Raw genomic sequence first — 24442 nt, 5'->3', positions numbered from 1 at the left:
ACACTTAAACACAAATTTTGTAGCCTAGTTATCTCCATAAAAAACAGGCAAAATGCATGCATATACCCTTATCTTCAAAGTTTCCCTACTAGGGAAATTTCCACCAAAACCGGAAATAATTGCACCCATCTAAAGAGTTTTTCTTGTGAAGAGGTGAAACCTCATGAACCTCAGCATGTCAATAAAAATAATGCGAATATTATCATTGCCTTTTATTAAAATAAACATGCAGAGATGCATAAAAAATAGATAATAGGCTATAAACTGAAGCATGAGTTTCTGTCATAATGGGGATTTAGGTGCGTGTAGGTTCCATGCAAATGAACTCTTGGTGCTTCCCAAGTCCACCTAGTCCAAAGACTATAATGCCATTCATGTAAAGGAAATCATTCGCCTGAACAGCATCGACGATCTAACAGGTTGAACTGCAGTGTGCCCACAACTGGTAATGTGCTCTTCCAGGGGATGTGGGTAACAACATCAGTTGCTACAGTGTCTTATTACTGCAGCACTTATATAATGCTGTGTATGCAATAGATGGTTAATAAATGCAAATTAACACATGGCCACACTAGAAAAAAAAATTTTCCCTTGGGGCCACAGTATTTTATTACGAAAATAGAATAAAAGCTTCGAAAACAAAATGATCCTTTCTAATTTAATGAAAAATTTGCTATTTTTTAATTGTTTTCTGTGCGTGAGTTACATGCAACTTGAAAAATAGTTCAGGCAGCTCCCAAAGTGAATATATGTGTGAGTTACATACACTTCATTAGGCCCCAGGCTCAAAACTAGCATGAGTTAAATACAACTCACACAACAGTTAATGTGTTAAACCAGTGATTGTCTTGTCAGTCTAGCTTTGGAAAGCTGGAGAAGGGATAGTGGAACCACAGGTAGGTACTGGGAATTTTTTTTAACATGTCCTTAAATTCTTTTTCATTACGCAGGTATCTCTGTAGTGCATACCATGAAGAATGAAATTTATAGAATTACAGGCATCTATGAGAAAATAGACCAGTATATTAAATTGAATAAAATGTATGCAGCTGGAAAGATTATCCTGGAGTATTTGTCAATGGCATGGGTGTCGATTCTCATGCTCACGTAGCTGCTTCTCTGACTTTTCCTCTGGGGGGAGCTCCTCTCTGAGGCCAGGGTCAGCTGCACCATCATCCTGTCCGGCTTCTCGCCGTTGTCGTTGTCTGGCATGTAGCTGTCCAGGTCGTTCACCTCCCCGTCGCTGTAGCTGCCATCCAGCATCACGGCTCGGGGCGGGGGTAGCCCGCCGGCGCAGGGCAGCTGCGGACACAGCAAACACACATGGGATGCCAGCTAGCATCTTCCCTCGCAAGCCCTTCCAAAGAAACTGCGTAGTGGAGAGTGTTGCTCTTTTCTAGTTTCTTTCTTATTCCCAGTTTGGGAAGAGGATAGGACAGTGACGGGGGTGTCACTGTAAACATTCTAAAATAGCAGGTATTCATTTTTGTTGAACTAAAATAACTCTTGTTTACTCATCAAAATGTCATGGCAGAGACCAAATGTTGATTCTTTTTTTTTTTATTTGAAACAGAGTCTCCCTCTGTTGCCCGGGCTAGAGTGCCATGGCGTCAACCTCGCTCACAGCAACCTCAGACTCCTGGGCTCAAGCAATCCTCTTGCCTCAGCCTCCAGAGTAGCTGGGACTACAGGCACATGCCATCTTGACACACTAATTTTTTCTATATATTTTTAGTTGGCCAATTAATTCCTATTTTTAGTAGAGACAGAGTCTTGCTCTTGCTCAGGCTGGTTTTGAACTCCTGACCTTAAGCGATCCTCCCACTTCAGCCTCCTAGAGTGCTAGGATTACAGGCGTGAGCCACGCGCCCGGCTGAATGTTGATTCTTGATTACATAAATAAACTTGTTCTCCGTGAGATCATAAACTGATAGAAGCCCTTGATAAAAATGTTTACAGATCACATTATTGTGTGTTGGGGGGGGAGAGGAGAGAGAGATGGGAGTGAAAGTTGGAAAGGTGTTGCATTGTGGGGATAGATTATTGCTGTATGATTAGAATTTTCTGGAGAAGATAACCAGATAACCATTGAGCTACAGACTGAAGGGATAGAGGAAACCCGGTGGGAGGGAAGATAGCCTGGGAGATGTACGAGGTCACATGTGAAGGAAAATTTGCTAGAATAGGAATTGTTCTTCCCTTCAGGGTTCTTTTAATACACCTCTATGTTTGTTAATAATTTGTTCCACCATATGTAATTGCCATTTCTTTTTCTCCTGGGAGTCCCTCACTAAGCTGAACACCACCAAGATGTTTCTAAGACTCAAGACAGGTCTTGGTGACATTGGCTTTAGCAGCTGCAAGTATGTGGCAAGGGCTAAATAAATGTTCCAGTAAATGAAAGGTGTCGCCCGCAGTAAATGCCACAATGATTTAACGCACGTGGTGAGGTTTGCTCTTCACAACCACCCTGTGAAGTAGAGGAAGGGTATCCCGACCCCATTTTACAGAGGAGGTCTGACCAGCATCTCTACCAGAGCTGGACCAGGCTCCCTCCTGACCAGACGCCGTAAGCGCCCGGTGGAGTCACCTTCTCCCGCAGCTTCTGCTCCTTCCGCTCCTGCACCGTGGTCAGGTAGTTGACGGCCGCGTACTCCAGCACCGAGAGGAACACGAACACGAAGCTGACCCAGAGGTAGATGTCCACGGCCTTGATGTAGGACACGCGGGGCATGGAGGCGTTCACGCCCGTGATGATGGTGGACATGGTCAGCACCGTCGTGATGCCTGCAACACACGCGAGGGGAAACGAGCATCTGTCTGTCCTTCACCAGTCACGGATGGCTTCGTGCCGCCGCTTGTTTGTCCCTATACTTCTCCCTCGGCCTGGACCGTCTCCATCCCTGCCCCTCTGTCTAGCAAACGTCTACTCATCTTTCACAATTTCGCTTTTGCGAAGCTTTTTCTGATCTTTCCCTCTCACCCCCACCCATCCCCCGTCTGCGTAGCCTGTGCATTCATTGAAGCATCTGTGTCTCTCATCTTTCCACGCAGAGCCCCACACTTTTTGGCATTAAGGCATTTATCTCAATTTTTTTTTTTTTTACAGAGTCTCACTCTGTTGCCCCAGCTTGAGTGCCGTGGCGTCAGCCTAGCTCACAACAACCCAAACTCCTGGGCTCAGGCGATCCTCCTGCCTCAGCCTCCCAAGAAGCTGGGACTACAGGCATGTGCCACCGTGCCCGGCTAATTTTTTCTATTTTTGGTAGAGACGGGGTCTTACTCTTGCTCAGGCTGGTCTCAACCTCTGAGCTCAAATGATCCACCCGCCTCGGCCTCCCAGAGTGCTAGGATTACAGGTGTGAGCCACTGTGCCCGGCCTATTTATCTCAATTTTTAAAAATAAGAGATTCGTTTACGAGTGCGTATCCATAGGGGAAAAAGGTGCATGCAGTTTATCTCAATATTTGTGTCCTTGCTCCTGCTGTGGAGTCCTATTGTCCCGGAGGTGTTAACACCTGTCGGGGCTCCCCTGGCCACCACCCCCATGCTGACCTGGCCACCACTCAGCAATGTCCACTGCGGGACCCAGAGGTGGTTTTACTAAGGATGATGATGTTAACTTCGTCTATACGAGACAGATTTCAAAACTAGAATGTACGTTTATTTAGCACAGTGACTGTTCAAGCTACAGAACAACTGTTAGAGGACAGGGCATCTGTCCATGGAAATTTGCCCAGGATTTCAAATTAAGCTCAGAACATTTGTTTGGCAAACATCAAATCATAGAGGATTGGGGTCATCTTAAGGGCCAGCTCCAATCCAGTTTCACTAAAACCTGGTGGGTCACACTCCCCCTTGCAGCCCCTGAACTGTCTGGGTGATGGTGGTGTGTGTGATTAATTGGGTACAATATTCAGAGTGAGTGAAAAAGCTGATGGCGAACAGCCGCTGCTGGAATGCTTATGGAGTGGGCATTCTCAGACTTGAGTATGTGTAAGAACAACCGGGAAAGCTTGTTAAAAATGCAGGTTCCTGGTCCTCACCCAGAGATTATGATTCTATAGATGTAGATGAGACCCAGGGCTCTTCATTTTAAACAATTCCCCTCAGAAATTCTCTTACAAAGATCTCTTGTGCCACCTTTTGAGACACCCTGTTTTAGAATATGATTCACTTTGCAAGTAAGCAGAGAAAGCACCTAAAGACCAGGATCGCCCACCTAGAACATGGCTCTTGCGAGACTAAAGGTGGGCTGTTTGGACGGGCACCTGTAGGGTCCTGGGAAGTTTTGCTAAATAGATTCTTTTTTTATTTTTATTTTTTTGAGATAAAGTGTTGCTCTGCTACCTGGGCCAGAGTACAGTGGCGCCATCATAGCTCACTGCAACTTCACAATCCTGGGCTCAAGTGATCCTCCTGCCTCAGCCTCCCTAGTAGCTGGGACTACAAGCGCATACCACCACCCCCAGCTAATTTTTTTCTATTTTGGGTAGAGATGGGTCTCACTCTTGCTCAGGCTGGTCTCAAGCTCCTGAGCTCTAGCGATTCTCCTACCTCGGCCTCCCAGAGTGCTAGGATTATAGGCGTGAGCTACCGCACCTGGTCCATAGATTCTTAATTATGAGATTTTACCTGCAATTAGATAACTTGGAGTTTCTCCAAGTTACAGTGCCTAAAGGTGGTATAGGACCAATTTGAAAAGAATGTTGAAAGAAATGAGAAGGCATGAGAAAAAGAAAAAAGAAAAGAATCTGGAAGGAATTACTGGTATTTTCAAATGTTTGGGATGTGCACTTGAGATACTTCTTACCTAAGGGGACTCTGGCAGGCACAGCTCTGCGGTCGATCCAGAAGGACACCCAGGACAGCATGACCATCAGGGTGGCGGGGAAATAGGTTTGGAGTAAGAAGAAGAAGATGTGGCGACGCAGCGTGAAATTGATGTACAGACGGTTGTACCAGCCTGCGGGACACAGGAAGAAAAGATAGCACACATCATAGCTACTCAGCTCCTTCATATAGCGAATTTTAATCAGGGAATCATAAATACCTTAGACACTCCAATGCACTCTTACCATACGTTTAAAAGGTGGAAATGAGAAAAGAAAAAAAAAAGTGGAATAAAGTGATTACATGATAATCCACACCACTTGGGTGAATCTTTCTTAAGAAATCTTTGGCCCCTGTCCTATACACAAAAGGAACCGCTCAAGAAGGTCCTTTAAACTCTTGTTACTCAAAATTCGTTCTCGAGCCCAGTAGCCTCACCACCACCTGGGTGGGAGCTTGTTGGAAATGCAGCCTTTAGGGCCCCTGCACCCCAGATCTACTGAATTAGAATCTCCACTTAACAATATTTTCCATGCAATTTGTATATATGTCAAAGTTTGAGAAACACTGATTTAAACAACTCCCTCTGAATTTCTTTATTGGGAGAAATGTGTTTTAAGTTAACATATAAAGCTAAACACGACATTGTATTTATGAGCAGAGTGAACAGTCACAGGTCCAGCTATGCTTTAGCTCTGCTCTTGTGTTCTTTACAAGGAAAACGTATGACTGAGGGGGTTGAAGGGAAAGGGGGGATGATGGAAGGAAAAAGCAAAGGCAGGATAAGTTTGAGATGCCTAGGACTGAAAATGAAACGCGGACGTGGCAGCATTGACTTGGAAGCTGGCACCCTGGCTAATTTGAGACCTGCCTCTTGGTGCCAGGAAGTGATTGTGGGGCACTGTCAAAATGCTGAGGGTCAGAAGAACCGGGGTCCCCCGATGAACCGAGACTTGTGGGTGATGGATGCAGAGGCCAAGGAGTGCTGGGTGGCCATGCTACATGGGAAGCAAAGCAGTGCTCTCTCTGATGGACAGGAAGACCACTGTGTACTTAGAAGATTGCACTTCCCTGTGCAGTCAGTCAAGCAAGTTCTTAGCAATAGAACTGCTTAAGAATTCCAGCAAAATCATCCTGAAAGGTGACTGGTCAAAAAAGAGGCAAGAGATGGAGCGAGGTAACCTCAGCGATTTAAGTAGCAGAGGCAGGCTCTCAGGAAGAAGGTCACAGGAAACAGGAGGTAGCAAGCCTGTCCAGACCCTTAGTTCAAAAAGCAACAACCAGGCCCACGAGGGAATAACCAGTGGTTCCTGCATGGAGGCTTAGGGGAGAGTCACAAAGGGGCTGTGCAAACATCAAGACAGGAGTGCCCTGAGCGGCTCACTGGAGCAGGGAGGAATGAATGGAAAACAACAGACCTGAAGTTGAACTCGTTTCTTGCTGTAGAGGAGGAGCCTCGGACAAGTACACCAGGGCTGCGGAGCCAGGTACTAAGCTGGCAATGCAACTGTCTGGAATAGACCTGCTCATTTATGTGTGAGTCCCACTAACATTTTCTAGGTTTGTACTCCTGATGCACTGATGATATCAAAAAATCGCGTCCACCCAATGCTTGCCACCCACTAGACTTCATTTAGGATTCCCGTCTTTTGTTTCAGATGCTCATTTGACAACCAATTCACACCTTTCCTACAAGGGCCCATGAATCCCTGTGGCCAAGCGGAGGCCTCCCCACGCCCAGCCCCCTTCCCCCACACCCACCCGTGCTGCTGTAGAAAGCCAGTTTGGTGGTGGTGTGGAATTCTTGAATGAGGAACTGGGAGAGTGAGATGCGCTCATCTGTCTTCAAGGAGTCGTTGCCTTTTTTCCAGTACAGCATGAGGTCATCTTCCGTGTAGGCGTCTGGAAGGATGGGAGACGGTGTCAGGCAAGACAGGCCTGTTTACAGGCTGTGTGGAAGCCGTGTGTCTTGCTCTCTCACACACACTACTGGGGTTATGATTAATCTGAATAAACAAACCACAGTCTAAACAAAGCAAAGTAAAATCCAAAAAACCAAATCTGATACTCCTTAGTCTTTCAAAAGTCATCAGAGCAAAGCTCTCAAGCCCAGGTGCTCATAATTCCTGCAAAAGGGTACACCCCCCAAGTCAGCCTGCCATTAATCACGGTAGATCATGTGAAGTTGCTGTTTTTAGATCAGATTTCTAAAAAGCCTGATAAACCAGGCTTAATTTAGCCCTTTACTTTCTTCTTTCAAAGTGTAGTGACTCATCAATGGATGGTAAATGCCTTTAAACACTATCAGGTAATAAAGGGTGTGTTCTAGCAAGAAAGGATCCACCAAGACATGGGAGCGGAACAAAGTCCCTTTTCTATAGGCCTCTAGTTACTGCTAGCCAGGGTAAAGTCAAAGTGAGCACATGATAATCACCCTCTTTGGCGCCACCACTTCTCCCAACCCCACCCACTTCAGGTGAATACACGTCTTACTCCAACTGAACAAACCTACCTCCAGCCTGGGCACAACTGAGGTAAAACCTAATGGAGTTGCCAGTCCAATCTTCTCACTTGTAAACAGTTCCTTCCAGAGCTCCCTGACAATACTTTTTTTTTGGAAACAGAGTCTTGCTCTGCTGCCCAGGCATCAGCCTAGCTCACAGCAACCTCAAATTCAAGTGATCAAGTGATCTTCCTGCCTCAGTCTCGCTAGTGGCTGGGACTATAGGAGAGGAGCACCACCACACCCAGCTAATTTTTCTGGTTTTGGCAGAGATGGGGTCTTGCTCTTGCTCAGACTGGTCTTGAACCACTGAGCTCAAGCGATCCTCCCTCCTCGGCCTCTCAGAGTGCTAGGATTATGGGCGTGAGCCACTGCGCCTGGCATCACATAAATTTTTGCAACCCACAGGTGGAACTTCTTCCAGAACCCTCAGCGATTGCTCGAGGTCAGGAGTTCGAAACCAGCCTGAGCAAGAGCGAGACCCTATCTCTACTATAAATAGAAAGAAATTAATTGGCCAACTAATATATATAGAAAAAATTAGCCGGGCATGGTGGCACATGCCCATAGTCCCAGCTACTCGGGAGGCTGAGGCAGTAGGATTGGTTGAGCCCAGGAGTGTGAGGTTGCTGTGAGCTAGGCTGACACCACGGCACTCACTCTAGCCTGGACAACAAAGCGAGACTCTGTCTAAAAAAAAAAAAAGAAAAAAAATTTATGTGATGCACAAAAGTTTTAAATTTTAGTGAAGTCCAATTTGTCTCTTGTTTATTTGTTGCCTGTGCCTGTGTTGTCGTGGGCCTGGTTTTCAACTTTCCCAGGACTCCCGCCTGTGTGCATGCAAGCTTCCTCAGGCCCCTGGGCTGTACCCGAGGGTGGACCCAAGAGTCCCAGCCACCACGCATGCTCATGGCAGCAGGTCCCTAGGGCAACTGCTGCCAACTCTGCTTTTGCCAGGAAACCCTTGCTTCAGCGGAAAATGTATTTAGAAAAGCAATCGAACAGATCAAACACAGGCTCTCTGGACGGACTCTGTGTGTGTGTGTGTGTGTGTGTGTGTGTGTGTGTGTGTGTGTGTGTGTGTTGGGCCGAGGGCGTGGAAGGAGACTCACAGTCACTCTGCCCTCTACTCCTCCTCCCCAAGAAGTTGCCCTGGTCTTAAAAACTCCAGGTTCCATAGAACAAAGCTTAAAACCATTGCCACAGGGCAGTAAAAAGGTTAATTATGGGAATCGAAGATTTTTAGTCCCAAATTTGTTCCTGATTTTTAAAATTACCCTAGTCTTAGCTTCAATCTAGAAAATCACTTTCAAAGCACAAGTCCTGTGTGAGAAACACACACTGTTCCTGCGGCTGAGAGCTAGAGGTGTTTGGAATGATAAGGAGCTGTGCGCAGACGCCTGGGCGGAGTCTACTCACAGCTTTCGATCTCAAGTGAGCACGTCTGTGTGTCCAGGGGGAATCGGCTGAAGTCCATGTTGCACATCGCGGTCACCGTAACCCTGGAAACAAAAGGACAAAATCCAAGTATTCAGAGCTTGCAAGAGACAGGTGCAAAATGATAAAACAAACAGAAAAGACCTCTGCTTCCTTCCAAAGTGATAACCTACCTCCTTCTCAAAATTCATAAGCAATGTGTCAGGATTTAGATAAGTAGCTGATGAGTGATACCCTCGTTGGAGTACTCCGCTATTTATGTTTAACCCCAGCGTCAGCGTGAGGCAAATAGAATATCTCTGCTAGCTCTTATCACATCTAAGCATTTTAAAGAAGCAGTGGTCTCAATTGATATAAAAATTGAAATAAAAATTCACATGATACGGTTTCTTAAAAGAAGCCTTAGGAGCATATATTGTTCTCCTGTTTTAGCTAAGTTCAAGTTCTTCTGTTCTTTTATTGATTTTATTGATATTCAATATCATGTACACTACTGTGTACACTTAATGCCAGTTGCCAAACTGAGCACTTTTTTCTTTTCTATTCTATTCTATCTTTATATTATATCAATATAGATATTGTTATATTGATAATAATATCTACTGGTGGGACTTAGTGTTTTTTATTTATTTATTATTATTATTATTATTATTTTGAGACAGAGTCTTACTCTATTGCCTGGGCTAGAGTACCATGGCGTCAGCCTAGCTCACAGCAAACTCAAATTTCTGGGCTGAAGCAATCCTTCTGCCTCAGCCTCCCGAGTAGCTGGGACTACAGGCATGCGCCACCATGCCTGGCTAAGGCCTTTGTGTTCTTAATGGGTCATTCCATGGAGATCACAGTAATGGAAAAACACTGAAAGATCTCATTATACTAACACATAAGCACTTGGTGGTATGGATGGTTTTGTTTCAGAGTTTACACAGGAAGACAGGCTTTTGCATCAAAGAACACACAGCTCATTAGTCATAGAGGAAAAGTCTCCCATTGGTGTGGAACTTCATGGCAGGACTTGATTAACAGTCGTTGGCTGGTACTGAATGTACTATTTTTCCTTCAGCCACACAAGATTTGCTATGTATAAGTTGTGGAAATGACCTGGATAATTCATGGCCCGAAAGAAAAAAAATTACTTTTAATTTAAATGGAAATTTCACAGAAAAGAGCATTCTTGAAATGGAATTACCCAAATATTTGACTCATTTTTTCCTACTACTTTGAGGGTAAAATGGTTGTGTTCTTCAAGGCATTTGGGATTGCCAGCAGCTGGGTGGTCTTCTGGTCCCCAGAGACCCTGATAAATAGGGTGTGTTAGGGTGTTGAATGTGGTCGGCCTGGCAGCTGACGTGGGTGCCTTGTGTGTGGGCTTCCCTCTCTGTGGGTATATCATCACATAACTATGCCTGATGTCACCATCAGTATGAATGCTAGAAGCCAAGTTTGGGGACACGTGGAGCTAACTTTAGGGACATGAAATGTCAAATGCAGGAGATTCTTTGCTATGAACAAGAGGATTGAATATCTCTTCTTCGCACTAGTTTTGAGAATCACAGACATCATCAGAAGTCTTTCCAGCCTGACTTGATGTTTTCCCACTCATAGCCTATATATAGAACAAGCATTTGTGATGTAATCCAAATCCATGTTTATTTTTGTTTCCCAAGTCTCTTGAAATTGAGTCATCGGAAAGGATCTTCCCTTGCCCTGGACAGAAACTTGGCAGGTCCTGTAGCTCTTTTCTGCTTATTGTCATGTAACAGTCAAAACCCTCTCGAGTCACAAACCACATCTGAATTCAAAAATTAAATTTTTTTTTATTTCGGCATATTATGGGGGTACAGATTTTAAGGTTTCAATAAATGCCCTTCCCCCCCTCCAAGTCTGAGTTTCCAGCATGACCATCCCCCAGATGGTGCACATCTCACTCATTATGTATGTATATACCCGCCCCCTCCCCCCTGCCCAATACCCTATTACTGTAGTACCTATGTGTCCACTTAGGTGCTGCTCGGTTAATACAAGTTTGCTGGTGAATATATGTGGTGCTTGTTTTTCCATTCTTGGGATACTTCACTTAGTAGTATGGGTTTCAGCTCTAACCAGGAAAATATAAGATGTGCTATATCACCATTGTTTCTTAGAGCTGAATAGTACTCCATGGTATACATATACCACATTTTATTAATCCATTCTTGGATTGATGGGCACTTGGGCTGTTTCCACAGCCTTGCAATTATGAATTGTGCTGCTATAAACATTCGAGTGCAGGTGTCTTTTTTGTAGAGTGTCATTGGATCTTTTGGGTAGATGCCCAGCAATGGGATTGCTGGATCAAATGGTAGATTCACTTGTATCGCTTTAAGGTATCTCCATATTGCTTTCCACAGAGGTTGAACTAGTTTGTAGTCCCACCAGCAGTGTAGGAGTGTTCCTCTCTCTCCACATCCACGCCAGCATTTGTTATTTGGAGACTTTTTGATAAAGGCCATTCTCACTGGAGTTAAGTGATATCTCATTGTAGTTTTGATTTGCATTTCCCTGATGATTAGAGATGATGAGCATTTTTTCATATGTTTGTTGGCCATTCTTCTGTCTTCTTTAGAAAAGTTTCTGTTCAAGTCCTTTGCCCACTTTTTAATAGGGTTATTTGATTTTTTCTTGCTGATTTTCATGAGTTCTAAGTATATTTTAGTTATCAGCCCTTTATCGGATACGTAGGATGCAAAAATTTTCTCCCATTCTGTAGGTTGTCTGTTTACTTTCATGACTATTTCTTTGGCTGTGCAGAAGGTTTTTAGTTTCATCATGCCCCATTTATTTATTTTTGTTGCTGCTTTGATTGCCTTTGGGGACTTCTTCATAAACTCTTTGCCTAGGCCGATGTCTAGGATAGTGTTTCCAACATTTTCCTCTAGAATTCTAATAGTTTCATACCTTAGGTTTAAGTCTGTTATCCAGCGTGAGTTGATTTTTGTGAGAGGTGAAAGGTGTGGGTCCTGCTTTAGCCTTCTACAAGTGGCTATCCAGTTTTCCCAGCACCATTTATTGAAAAGGGATTCTTTTCCCCAGCGTATGTTTTTGTCTGCTTTGTCAAAGATTAGATGGCTATATGAGGATGGTTTTATATCAGGATTCTCACATCTGTTCCACTGGTCAATATTCCTATTTTTGTGCCAATACCAGATTGTTTTAATTACTACAGCTTTGTAGTATAGTTTGATATCTGGCATATTAATACCTCCCATTTTGTTTTTGTTGCCTAGAATTGTTCTTGATATTCGGGGTCTTCTTTGGTTCCATACAAAGCGTAAAATTATTTTTTCTATGTCTGTGAAGAATGCTGATGGGATTTTAATAGGTATTGCATTGAATCTGTAGATCAGTTTGGGTAGTATAGACATTTAATGATGTTGAGTCTGCCGATCCACGAGCATGGAATGGATTTCCATCTGTTTACATCCTCTGCTATTTCCTTCCTCAGTGTTTCATAGTTCTCCCTGTAGAGGTCTTTTACCTCCTTGGTTAAGTATACTCCTAGGTACTTTAATTTCTTTGTTGCTATTGTGAAGGGTATTGAGTCTTTAATTTGGTTCTCAATTTGATTGTTGTTGGCATATACGAATGCCTCTGATTTCTGTGTATTGATTTTGTATCCTGAGACTTTACTAAATTCATTGATCAGTTCCAGGAGTTTCTTGGTTGAATCTTTGGGGTTTCTAAATATAATATCATATCATCAGCAAACAGTGAAAGTTTGATCTTTTCTGCCCGTATTTGGATACCTTTGATTCCATTTTCCTGTCTGATTGCTGTAGCCAAGACTTCCAGCATTATGTTGAACAGAAGTGGAGATAGTGGGCAGCCTTGTCTGGTTCCAGTTCTAAGTGGGAATGATTTCAATTTTTCCCCATTCAGTATGATGTTGGCTATGGGTCTGTCATATATGGCTTGTATCATTTTTAGGTATGTCCCTTCTATGCCTATTTTCTTAAGTGTTCGTATCATGAAAGGGTGTTGAATTTTGTCAAAAGCTTTTTCTGCATCTATTGAAAGAATCATGTGGTCTTTGTTTTTGCTTCTGTTTATGTGGTGAATTGCATTGATAGATTTACGTATGTTGAACCATCCCTGCATCCCTGGGATGAAGCCCACTTGGTCGTGATGGATTATTTTTTTGATAAGCATCTGGATTCGGTTAGCTAAGATTTTGTTGAAAATTTTTGCATCTATATTCATTAGGGATATTGGTCTGTAGTTTTCTTTTTTTTGTTGCATCCTTTCCTGGTTTTGGTATCAGAGTAATATTCGCTTCATAAAAGGTGTTGGGGAGGTTTCCGTTCTTCTCGATGTTGTGGAATCGTTTCTGCAAGATAGGTACTAGTTCTTCTTTGTAAGTGTGGTAAAATTCGGGTGTGAAACCATCTGGACCGGGACTTTTCTTTTTAGGGAGATTTTTAATTGCTGTTTCTATTTCAGCTCTTGAGATTGGTCTGTTCAGGGAATCTATTTCTTCCTGATTGAGCCTAGGGAGGCTGTGTGTTTCTAGAAATTTGTCCATTTCCTCCACATTTTCCAATTTGTGTGAATAAAGATTTTTGTAGTACTCATAAATTATATCTTGTATCTCTTTGGGATCAGTTGTGATATCTCCTTTTTTGTTCCTGATGGAGCTTATTAGAGATTTCTCTTTTCTGCTTTTCATTAGCTTAGCCAGTGGCATGTAATTTTGTTTATTTTTTCAAAGAACCAACTTTTTGTTTTGTTAATCTCCTGAATAGCTTCCCTGTTTTGTTTAGTTCTGATTTGATGTTGTTGATTTCAGTTCTTCTACTGGGTTTGGGGCTGGTCTGTTCTTTTTCCAGCTCTTTGAGTCATTTCATTAGATTGTCTATTTGTGATCTTTTTGACTTTTGGTTATAGGCATTTATGGAAATAAACTTTCCTCTCAGAACTGCTTTAGCTATGTCCCAGAGGATTTGATAACTTGTCTCTCCATTGTCATTTTCTTCATAGAATTTTTTTTATTTCCATCTTGATTTCTTCATTTATGAAGTAATCATTTAGTAGGAGGTTGTTTAATTTCCACGTTTTTGTGTCGAAATGTGTGTTTCTGTTATGGTTGATTTCTACTTGTATTCCACTGTGATCTGAGAAGATACATGGTATGATTTCTATTTTTTAAAATTTCTTGAGGTTTACTTTGTGTCCTAGGTCAATCTTAGAGAATGTCCCGTGTGCTGATGAGAAGATTGATATGGTCAATCTTAGAGAATGTCCCATGTGCTGATGAGAAGAACATATATTCAGTGGATTTTGGGTAGAATGTTCTGTAAATGTCAGTCAGACCCAATTGTTCTAGAGTTTTATTTAAGTCCATTATTTCTTTATTAATTTTCTGTTTGGAGGATCTGTCTTGTGCCGTCAGTGGGGTGTTGAAATCTCCGGTGATTATAGAGTTGCTATTAATCCATTTGCTTAGCTCCAGTAAGGGTTTGCTTTATGAATCTGGGTGCATGTAAGTTGGGTGCATATATATTTAAAATTGTTATCTCTTCTTGTTGAACTGTGCCCTTCACCATTATATAATGACCCTCTTTGTCTTTCACTACTTTTGTTGCTTTAAAAACTAAATCGTCTGAAATTAGAACTGCCACACCAGCCTTCTTTTGGCTTCCATTTGCTTGGAATACTGATCTCCACCCTTTAATTTTTAGTCTATATGCATCCTTGCAGGTTAGATGTGTTTCCTGAAGACAGCATATACTTGGCCTGTATTTTCTTATCCATTCAGCCAGCCTATGTCTCTTGAGTGGAGAGTTTAAGCCATTCACATTTATTGAGAGAACTGATAGGTAAGGTAGATTACTGATCATTCTGTTGGGTTGAATGTTGTTGCTATGATTTCTGTCTTCAGCCATTGTAATATCTGGTTTTTAATCTTTGGGTTTTGATTGTTTTTATATTCGTGGGTTATTATTATGATGTTCCATGTGTAACGCTGTTTTGAGTACTTCTTGTAGGGCTGGTCTTGTCTTGGTGAATTCTCTGAGCCTTTGCTTGTCTGAGAATGTCTTTATTTCTCTTTCATATATGAAGCTTAGTTTTGCAGGGAATAAGATTCTAGGCTGGACATTGTTTTGTTTCAAAAGAGTGAGAATGGGGCCCCAGTCTCTCCTTGCTTGTAAAGTCTCATTAGAGAAGTCTGGTGTTATGCGAATTGGCTTTCCCTTGTATGTTACTTGTTTCTTTCGTCTTACAGCTCTTAGAAGGGCCTCTTTAGTTGATATTTTGGTCAGTCTGATGACTGCATGTCGTGACATCTTCCTGTTTGCATTGAATCTCCCAGGGGTCCTCTGAGCTTCTTGAACTTGTATATTGAGATTTTGAGCAAGGCCTGGGAAATTTTCCTCTATTATATCTTCAAATAGCTTGTCCAACCCATGAGTGTTGTCTTCTTCCCCTTCTGGTAACCCTATGACCCTCACATTAGATTTCTTCACATAATCCCACATCTCTTGTAGGCTTTGCTCTTTTCTCTTGTTTCTCTGCTCTATTTCTGTGACTGATTTATTTAATTGGAGGGTGTTATCTTCAATCTCTGAGATTCTTTCTTCTGTTTGATCTACCCTGTTCTTGAGACTTTCCACTGTATTTTGTAGTTCCCTGAATTGATTCTTCATTTCCAGGAGTTTGGTTAAACTTTTCTTCATTGTGTCTATTTCTTTAGTGAACTTTTTTTCCAGATCCTGGAGGCTTTTTGTGGTTTCTTTGTGTTGGTTATTGAGTTGTTCTTGTAGGTCGGTGAGTGTTCTTATGATCCACATACGAAATTCCTCTTCTGTCATTTTGATTGCCTGATTTTGGTTGGTGCCCATTTCTAGGGGGCTGGGGCTCCTCTTTAGGGGTGTGTTTTCCGTTTGGTTCTTCATATTTCCTGAGTTCCTTCGCTGATTCTTCCCATGTCGATTAGTTGTTGTTTCTTTCCTTTAGGTTTTTGTTTGGGTATTCACATGCCTTGTTTAGTTTCGGAGCCTGGTAGGTGGTGTCTGTGGGTGAGATTCAACCACTCCCTGTATAATGAGTCAGTAGGTGTCGTGAAAAGGGTGTGCAGGATGCCCTCCCTGTCAGTAGGTGGCGCTTGCTTGGAGGAACAGGCTACGCTGTTGTTTTTATGTCCTGTTATCAGCTCTTATTCCTGTAGAGAGAACTCTAGTGCCTCAGGTGGTGGGTGGGGCCCTGGGATTTCCAGGTGTGTCCTTTTCTCCCCTTCAGTGAGGGCTAGTCTAGGAGAGAGTCTGGGTGGAGCTGGGTTGGGTAAGCCTGCCCTCAGGTACCACCAATGTTGTTAGCAGGGGTCAAAGTTCTGTTCTCTGCTTCCAGGCAAAGCTGACAGGGAGGGGCTGGAATAGCCCGGCTCAGAGAGTCTGTGTGTGGGGGTGGGTCTGTCTGAGACCCCCAGTCTGGAGCAGGCCTGACTTCTTTCCACCCTCCCCACCTCCGCAACTACTCCTGGGCCTCTGCCAGCAGGGCAGACCACACGCCACCAGACCTCCCCTGGCTGTGCTGCCGGCGGGGAGGTTTCCTGCGCAGAACGCCACCTGGCCTGGGCGCAAGGCCTCTGTTTGGGGGGAGGGTTGCCCTCTAGGATGCTGATCTGCCCCTGGAGGCACACACACCTCAGTGGGCTGTTCACAAATATCCCTTCTGTGCCCTGGGGAATGCTAGACCTCGGTGCACGGGATCCGGTCTGTAGGTCCAACCTCTGGGTCCCAGAGTTCAAACTGTATCCCCACCAGGGAGAGGATTTCCGGTCCCAATTCACCCACAGGGAGCCCAAGCTGGGTCTGTGTCTCTCAGCCTCAGGGTCTGCCCCGTTCTCCTGGGAACACTGTGCCAGCAGCACCTGGGAGGGCTGGCGGGTAGGGAGCTCACAGTCTGAGTTCCCCTTAGTCAGCTGTAGGGCCCCAAAAGGGAAGGTCCCGTTCCCTGTAGGTGCCTCCGGCTGGTGGCTGTATTGTCTCTCTGTCTCTCTCAGCAGCTGTGGGTAGGGTCGGGGGAGGGGTGGAGGAGGCAATAGGGCGCCTGCTGCATGGCTCAGGTCTGTGCACACGGAGGTGCCCCAAAGGAGTTGGGAGCCTGGTGCCACGTCCGCTACTGGCTTACAGCTCACTGGCAGCGGCCGTCGCTGGGCTGGTGTCCACAGTTCTCTCCACTCGCTGGGGAGCCCACCAGCAGTCCCAAATGCAGGGGAGGGGAATCCACCTACACTTCCCGCTGGTCTCCGGGCTGCTCTGGGGGTCCCAGCTTCCAGTTCTCCTCCGTGACCTCCTCCCGTGGAGTCTCCCGTGGTCTCAGGTACTCCTCCTTCTGGCCCTCGTCTGATGTAGGCTCGTCTTCTTGCTTCTTTCTTCTAATTTCTGCTAGAATCTGTCTTTTCTGCAGAGACACTCTGTCTGGCCGTGTTTCTCATCTGCCATCTTCTGGGCGCTCCCCCCCAAAATTAAAATTTTTGTCTGAGATATTAATCAACGCTTCCAACTTCATTCAAATGAAGACTTCTGCTCTCCCTCCTCAGCTAAGATACAAAGTTGGCATTTGAGTGGTCAGTTTCTGCCCATCTTGGCTCACCGCTGGCACAGGTGGGGGTGCAGGAGAAAGGGAGGTGGGGCGGGACCGGCTCTGGCTGGGTGGCTTTGCGCTCGGGGCCTGCCACCTGGTGGCAGCTGATGCTTCCTTTCCTGGGTTCCTGTTTCCCACAGCTGGCACCTCCTGGCTGCAGGTTTCCCTTCTCCAGCAGCAACTCCTAGCCCGCTCTTGGTTCACCCGCCATCCACTCCACACACTCTCGACTGTTCCCAACAACCTGGGAGCACAGACGGATCCCTGCACAGCAAAAACTTCTGGCTCTGCCCCCAGGTGGTCAGACAGCTCTTCTCTCTCCGTGGAACTGTACAGTGTCCCCGGCTGTAGGCACACCGCCCCCAAGCTCTCCAGGTGGTCCTGTAAAGGCCCGCTCACCGCATGCCCACAACTCCCTCCAAAGAAAAATCTCACAAATCCTTTCTTCCTCCCCCCATCATTGACTCTTTTATATCTTGAAGTTTATTGGGAGTTCAAAAGTCATGGAATTGGTTTTTCAACATTTCCTCAGTAAAATCTACCTACTGTATTGGAGCATCTCACTTGTAAATTTCACTTTTTTGTTGTACGTTTGTGCCTCGGAAAGTTTGATCTCACTATCCTTCTATGTGTCGTGTCCTGTCCTTCCACCCGCTGCACTGTGCATATCTCATTTGATTCCACGCCTGTCTCCTCCACCGGCATGCAGTCACGCTAAGGGTGGCGAGCTTGTATCATTTGCCTTTATGTCCCCAGAGCTTGAGACGGGACCTGGCAGGGCTTTCATTTGCACAACTCTGGGGGCCACTCTGGCACCCAGAAGGCTCTTAAAAATCTGTCGCATGAATCCATGAGCGAATGAAGTGAGAGGAAGACATATTAGTAAGCATTTTGTGAGCCGACAGGTTGCTTACAGAGTTGACAATACCCAAGTACTCCATGTTTTCTTCAAAGTAAATTTCAAAGTGGTATTATCCTCAGTAACTTAAGAATCTTTGTTTTATTTAAATAAAATAAAAGCATGATTTTATTTGTAATAAGATATCAACTCGTCTACTTTTAGGCACAGGGATGGAAAGGAGGTGTTTTCCCTGGTGAGTGAGGCTCACTGAGGATTTCAATTCTGAACACGTAGGAGATGTTCCACACCCTTGTTTCTTCTGTTCTGCTTCTTGTGGTGACATCCAGTGGTGCGCTGGGCTAGACTTCTAGGGCTCTCGAGATCTGGCTGCTAGATTTTAAGGAAGGTTGCGAGCCAGTTGTTAAGCACAGTCATTATTAAAAATTAAAATTAAATGGTACATTAACAACAAAAGTAATAAATACTCAAAAGTTATCACTTCTTAATTATTTTGCTACATTTTATTATTATCTACACTCCTGAAGTCATTTACATTTATTGCATCTGTGAGGTAGAAATCATGCATAATGGTGTGCTGTCACATGACGTTTCTTCTTAACTCTGCATTCAGTGACATCCTGGCTGGTAGCTTGAAACCAGCCATGATGGAAGAATTTATGCTACAGAAATCGGCAAACTGTACAAATTAGGGCATGATTTATTGTTTTATTGATTATTTAGACTTAAGAAAGCAGATTAAACCTTAAAGTATGTTATGTCTATTGCTTTACATTGTGAATAGTACAAAATATTGAGAAAATATTCTTCTAATATTTGAAAGTCATTATACAATTCAGTAAAGACATTGCTTATGTCTATAATAAATGTATAAAGTTCCTACTCAGTTCTTCATTGTCTCCTTTTTGCCTTTTAATGTAAATGAAAATATCAGCCAACATTCATCAGATCTACATTCATTTGTCAATCATGTAAGCAAGCACATACTTACATTTATTCATAGTCTGACTTTGTAGAATTATTGTTGATGATGTAATTATAAAACTGATAGTGGTTTTTATAAGAAATCATGCTCAAGTTATAAGTATTGGAATTTATAATAATGAGTATTATATATTTAATTTCATTTGTAAATCACCTGCTATACATCCTTTCTACCAGTAATGTTTACAATAAACGTATGGATGCATACTTTTGCCCCAGATAACCAACTGTTAAACATTTACTAGCACACCAGTGGCCACGTGTTATGGTCTAGTTCTCTGTAGCCCTGCTGGTGCCACTGAATTGTCTTGTTGTATTGGTGGTTTTTGAGCCTTAAGAACCCTTGACAACCTGCCTCAGAAATGAGGGCTTGAGGCAGAACAAGCTCAATGTGGCTTGGGGCAGGGGTTGCACATTCTTGACCTATTTAAGACTTGAAAATGAAAATCCTGTAACTCCACTCTGTGACTGGTACCTATCTACTTGGGTTCTAGGTCAGGATAAAGATTAAGGGGTCATTATAAATATTCCTTTAGACAATGGGGACAGAAATTCAGCTTCAACATTGTGCTCTCTGATTCTAAAGATATGCTGTGCAACTGCCCAGGAACCTCCTACTTAGACATTGATGTGAAGATTCGTCATTATCATTCACCAACACACGAGCCAAAGCAAAGCCTGTGAAACTGAAATGCACCATCTGTACAGCACAGAACTAATAAACCGCAGCGAGTGACCACGTCCCTTCTCTGCAAAGGCCACAGTTCACCTCCACACCCCTCCCAGGAAGGGGAGTCCCAGGAGTTTCTAAAGCCGGGCCTGCAGCCTGGAAACCACACTGCGGTGCTAGGATTAAGGAGAGCTCCTCCAGGTCAGTGCTTAACGAGCAATTAAACATTTCCGAGACATCTGAGCTGGTGAGAAGAAAAGATTTTATTCCTTATATTTTAAAAGTGATGGTCAGAATGCCACTTCAAGTCATAAAGTAGCCCAGGGTCCCCCTAGTTTCTCAAGTAGAACACTGAGGAGAAAGGATAGAAAATATGTCTGTGGCCGACCAGGCGGAGCAAAAGACTTTTTTTAAAAAACCAAATTTCTAAAATGTACCCAAAAAATGGAAATCAGAGAGATTGGAGGAGGTAAGTCTTTGAGAACACATTTTCTATTTCTGACTCCTACTAGAGAAATAAACTTCTTTATTACTGAAATATAATATACAGGGTAGGGCATAAATCATAAGTATCAGCTTGAGAAATTTCCCAAATGTATTTTCAAGACTAATTCTTTACAATTTCTACTCGTGTGTAAAGTTAGTTTTCCTTGATGTTGAGAAGTTGGCAGCTACTGAAAAGTTAGAAGTGAGATGTTCAGAGCCAAAATGCAAAATTGCTGCTGTGAAACCAACGCTTTCCTTGGTTAAGAGGACTGACTTGCTTTTCTCCCTACCTGAGGCTGTAGAGCACTTTCCCGTCTGGCTGCACGCGCAGCATGACGTTGTCCGTGGTGGTGTCGTGGATGAAGGAGCGCTTGGAGTGCACGAAAAACATGTCGGGGACCCAGATCTTCTTCACCAGCCGGCCATCAAATGTCATGCTCAGGTTGTTGGTGCTGGGAAAAGACAGCCTCTCGTCCTTCCAGTAGTGCCTCAGGTAGAGGGTCATTGTAAAGTCCTGGGGGTGGAGGGGCAGAGAGGGAACCCCGGACACACACAAACCCACTGGGTGTGGGCAGGAGATTCTGTGCCCCTGCAGAGCCATCACCTGGCTGCGGAATGAAACTGAGCCAAGTGAGGTCTTGCTTCTAGGGCCCGAGTTTGCTATGGTAGGAGGAAGGGAACGTTGCAGGGGAGGAACTCAGCAAGTAGTCTGTGGCAGACAGGGTGAGTGGGTCTGAGCCCCACTCCCAGCCCCTGGCATTTGCCCCTGTATGGAGGAGGCTGCTACTGCCAACGCCTGGGGCTCAAGCCAGAGAGCACTCAGCCATAGAGAGAGGCGGTGGAGAAATACCCAGATCCCTTGCTCCTGCACTGGGACAGCCCTGAGATGTGTTCTTTGCTGACACCCGAGCACCCTGGTGGCACTGAGTTCTGCAGTAGTGACTGGCTTGCTAGCACAGCAACTCTGCTGCCTTCCCTCCCCTCTCACTTCCCCACTCTGTTCCTGTGTTTCCCAGGATCACCTCCAAATAAATTATGCTAGAATGCTCGTCTCAGGTCTGCTTCTGAAGGCAAGGCCCTAAAAAGTCCTGTGAGTCGAGGAGTTGTAGACCGTTCCATTTTTTTATCTGAACCCACTAGTAAAAAAAATAATAATAATAAAAAAAGGGACACTCTTTTGTTCCTTCTGCATTTCCACAGTCAGGAAATCTGATGGAGTAAGATGTGTCTGGCTACTTGGCAGCTGTAACCTGGGACCCTGCTGCTCACATTTGAGCGCCTTTGCCCAGAGAATACGTCCAGGTAGCAGGAGCCTGGGCACTGGAAGGGGAAGACCACATTCGTCATCCGGTTCTGTTTCATCCCACTTGGGTGGCTTTGGGCAAATCTCTCTGAGCCATCTGTAAAATGAGTGTGGGAACTCCCACCTCCTAGGGCAGTTGTGAGGCCAAGTGAATTCAGGTGCCCAGAGCTCCTGGCCTGGGGCAGGCCCTGGGAGTGCCCCTGCTCACTTCCAGGTCAGAGAAGCACTTACCATGTCAACCTCTGAGATGCTGTCCAAGCTCTCCACTTGCACGTCCACACCCACAGGAATGGCGGGGCCTGGGGACAGAGCATGGCTACAGCATTCATTCTTTTTACCTGAACTTTTAATACGGTAGAAATAGGCAAAAGGAGCATTTCCCCTGGAACCTTAATGTTATGTCAGAACTTGAAGGTTTGGTCATGCCAACCTGAAGTCACACCAGAGATAAAAGGATAGAATCATGGGCTGGCTCCCTGAAATATTCCAGCAAAAGGGAAAAAAGGGTTTTGTTTTTGGGTTTTTTTTAATTGAATCATCCAATTCTGAAATGATGAAGTTATTAAATGGCTTTCTACCTTGGTTACATATGTTCTTTTAAAGGTGTGACCTAGGTTGAAGGCTGGGTCTGGTCTAAGGAGGAATTGACTTACTCCTTAGCATGAGGCCACCCACTTTTTTTTTTTTTTTTTTTTGAGACAGAGTCTCCTTCTGTTGCCTGGGCTAGAGTGCAGTGGCATCAGCCTAGCTCACAGCAACCTCAAACTCTTGGGCTCAACTGATCCTCCTGCCTCAGCCTCCTAAGTAGCTGGGACTACAGGCATGCGCCACCATGCCCAGCTAATTTTTTCTATATATTTTAGTTGCCCAATTGATTTCTTTCTATTTTTAGTAGAGATGGGGTCTCACTCTTGCTCAGGCTGGTTTCGAACTCCTGACCTTGAGTAATCCACCCGCCTCGGCCTCCCAGAGTGCTAGGATTACAGGCGTGAGCCACCTCGCCCGGCCTGAGGCCACCCACTTTATTTTCTGTATTTCTCTACTGATTGTGCGCACTTTTTCATCGTGGAAGCAGTGGCTCTGGTATGGCCAAGACAAAGGCACTACTTGGTAATAGGCACCCAGGACTGAAGTTGTATTCAGGCCATTTGCCAAACCCACAGGTCTGCTTCTCTGCTACATGATGGAAGGGCTTCCAGGGGAAATATGATGAACCAGAATGGCCTTAAAAATTTTTGTTGTTGGCCGGGCGTGCTGGCTGATGCCTGTAATCCTAGCACTCTGGGAGGCCGAGGCGAGCGGATTGCTCAAGGTCAGGAGTTCGAAACCAGCCTGAGCAAGAGCAAGACCCCATCTCTACTATAAATAGAAAGAAATTAATTGGCCAACTAATATATATATATAAAAAAAAATTAGCCGAGCATGATGGCGCATGCCTGTAGTCCCAGCTACTCGGGAGGCTAAGGCAGGAGGATCGATTGAGCCCAGGAGTTTGAGGTTGCTGTGAGCTAGGCTGATGCCACGGCACTCACTCTAGCCTGGGCAACAAGTGAGACTCTGTCTCAAAAAAAAATAAAAATAAAAAAAATAAAAAAATTTTGTTGTTGTTGTTGTTGTTGTCATTTCTGGGCCTTAAAAGCTTAATATTGATAAAGAGTAAGAAAGCATAATAAAAGGAATAGACTCCTGCCCCCTTTCATCCCTGATTTCAGGCCAAGGGGCAGACATGGAACACCCTCAAATCACCGTGGAGTGAAAGGGTGGGTTTGGATCCGACAGCAGCAGATTACGGACTGGACAGAGACTCCCTTCTGGGGCCTATTTATTCTCTGGGCAAGGGTGAGTGTATAACATAAAAGGCAGGAGAAGGATTTTTAAAACAAATATTTTTTTTCCAGGAAAATAAACCCATAAGGATGAAAATTCTATTTGACACTAAGAAGGCTGAAACCAGCAGCTGCAGGCTAAGCTTCAGAGGGCTTTGCCATTCTTCTGCACTAAGTCATTATTTTCTCAAGCTATTTTCATGTAATTAAAACCAAACCACACTCGGCCCTTAGATACATACCCTGAATTCTGTCTGCCAGCTCCCAGAGCAGAACGCATTTAGTGCAAGGGTTATAATTTCAGAGCATTTTCAGGAGGCAGCTTTGGGCTGCAGCTGCCCGGTCTTCCCCTTGCCCTGCCCACAGCCAGCCAGCTGCTGGCCTCACTGACCCTGAGCCATCCTTGTCAGGAACAGTGGCCCGAGGACAGCTGTCTGGCCCAGCCTGCCCCCACCCCCACTGCCATCAGCATGAGCCGCCTGGGAATGGGCTCAGCGGAGCCCAGGGTGGGGGAGCAGCGCATGCTCAGAAGGTATGTGGGCGTGGCACCTTGTCCACCGAGCACAGCGCAGGCAGGCCTGACAGAAAGGGCACAGCCCTGTGGTCCCTTGGCTTGATTTCCCACACTCGGACAGAAAGAGGGACCTGAAGAAGGAAGACACCCCGAGAATGCACGTCACATACCTCCGAAGCCAGGCCTCATGCTGAAATCATGGTCGTCTATCCTCAGGAGCTGCTCTGACTTCGTCAGAGGCGATTTGGTGATGTCAGGGCTTCGTTTCAGAATTGGGCTGCCAAGGGGGGAAGAACAGGTGGGTCATGTATTCCAGCCAAGCCAGATAAAAAGCCATTGCATCCTGACTTGCTCTTGACAGGCTTGAGGGAATGTGTTATTTCTTTTTTTAAGCTACTTCCTTTT

General features: G+C 44.7%; 1 protein-coding gene across 3 annotated transcripts in view; it reads right to left on the bottom strand.

Moving 5' to 3' along the window:
* Nucleotides 1-1002: 1002 nt before the first annotated feature.
* Nucleotides 1003-24442, bottom strand: part of GABRR1 (gamma-aminobutyric acid type A receptor subunit rho1) — a 41584-nt gene continuing 18144 nt past the window's right edge. For all 3 annotated transcript variants that reach the window (XM_012750926.2, XM_076002735.1, XM_076002736.1), the window contains 8 exons: nucleotides 24208-24314; nucleotides 21929-21996; nucleotides 20685-20908; nucleotides 8756-8838; nucleotides 6595-6735; nucleotides 4814-4966; nucleotides 2591-2787; nucleotides 1003-1302 (listed from right to left, as the gene is read on the bottom strand). In XM_012750926.2, coding sequence (XP_012606380.1) covers nucleotides 1003-1302; nucleotides 2591-2787; nucleotides 4814-4966; nucleotides 6595-6735; nucleotides 8756-8838; nucleotides 20685-20908; nucleotides 21929-21996; nucleotides 24208-24314 — 1273 coding nt within the window. The remainder of the gene's footprint in view (nucleotides 1303-2590; nucleotides 2788-4813; nucleotides 4967-6594; nucleotides 6736-8755; nucleotides 8839-20684; nucleotides 20909-21928; nucleotides 21997-24207; nucleotides 24315-24442) is intronic.

Source organism: Microcebus murinus, chromosome 5, assembly GCF_040939455.1.
Source record: "Microcebus murinus isolate Inina chromosome 5, M.murinus_Inina_mat1.0, whole genome shotgun sequence".
Classification (NCBI taxonomy): Eukaryota; Metazoa; Chordata; class Mammalia; order Primates; family Cheirogaleidae; genus Microcebus; species Microcebus murinus.
This window is presented reverse-complemented; position numbering and strand designations above follow the sequence as displayed.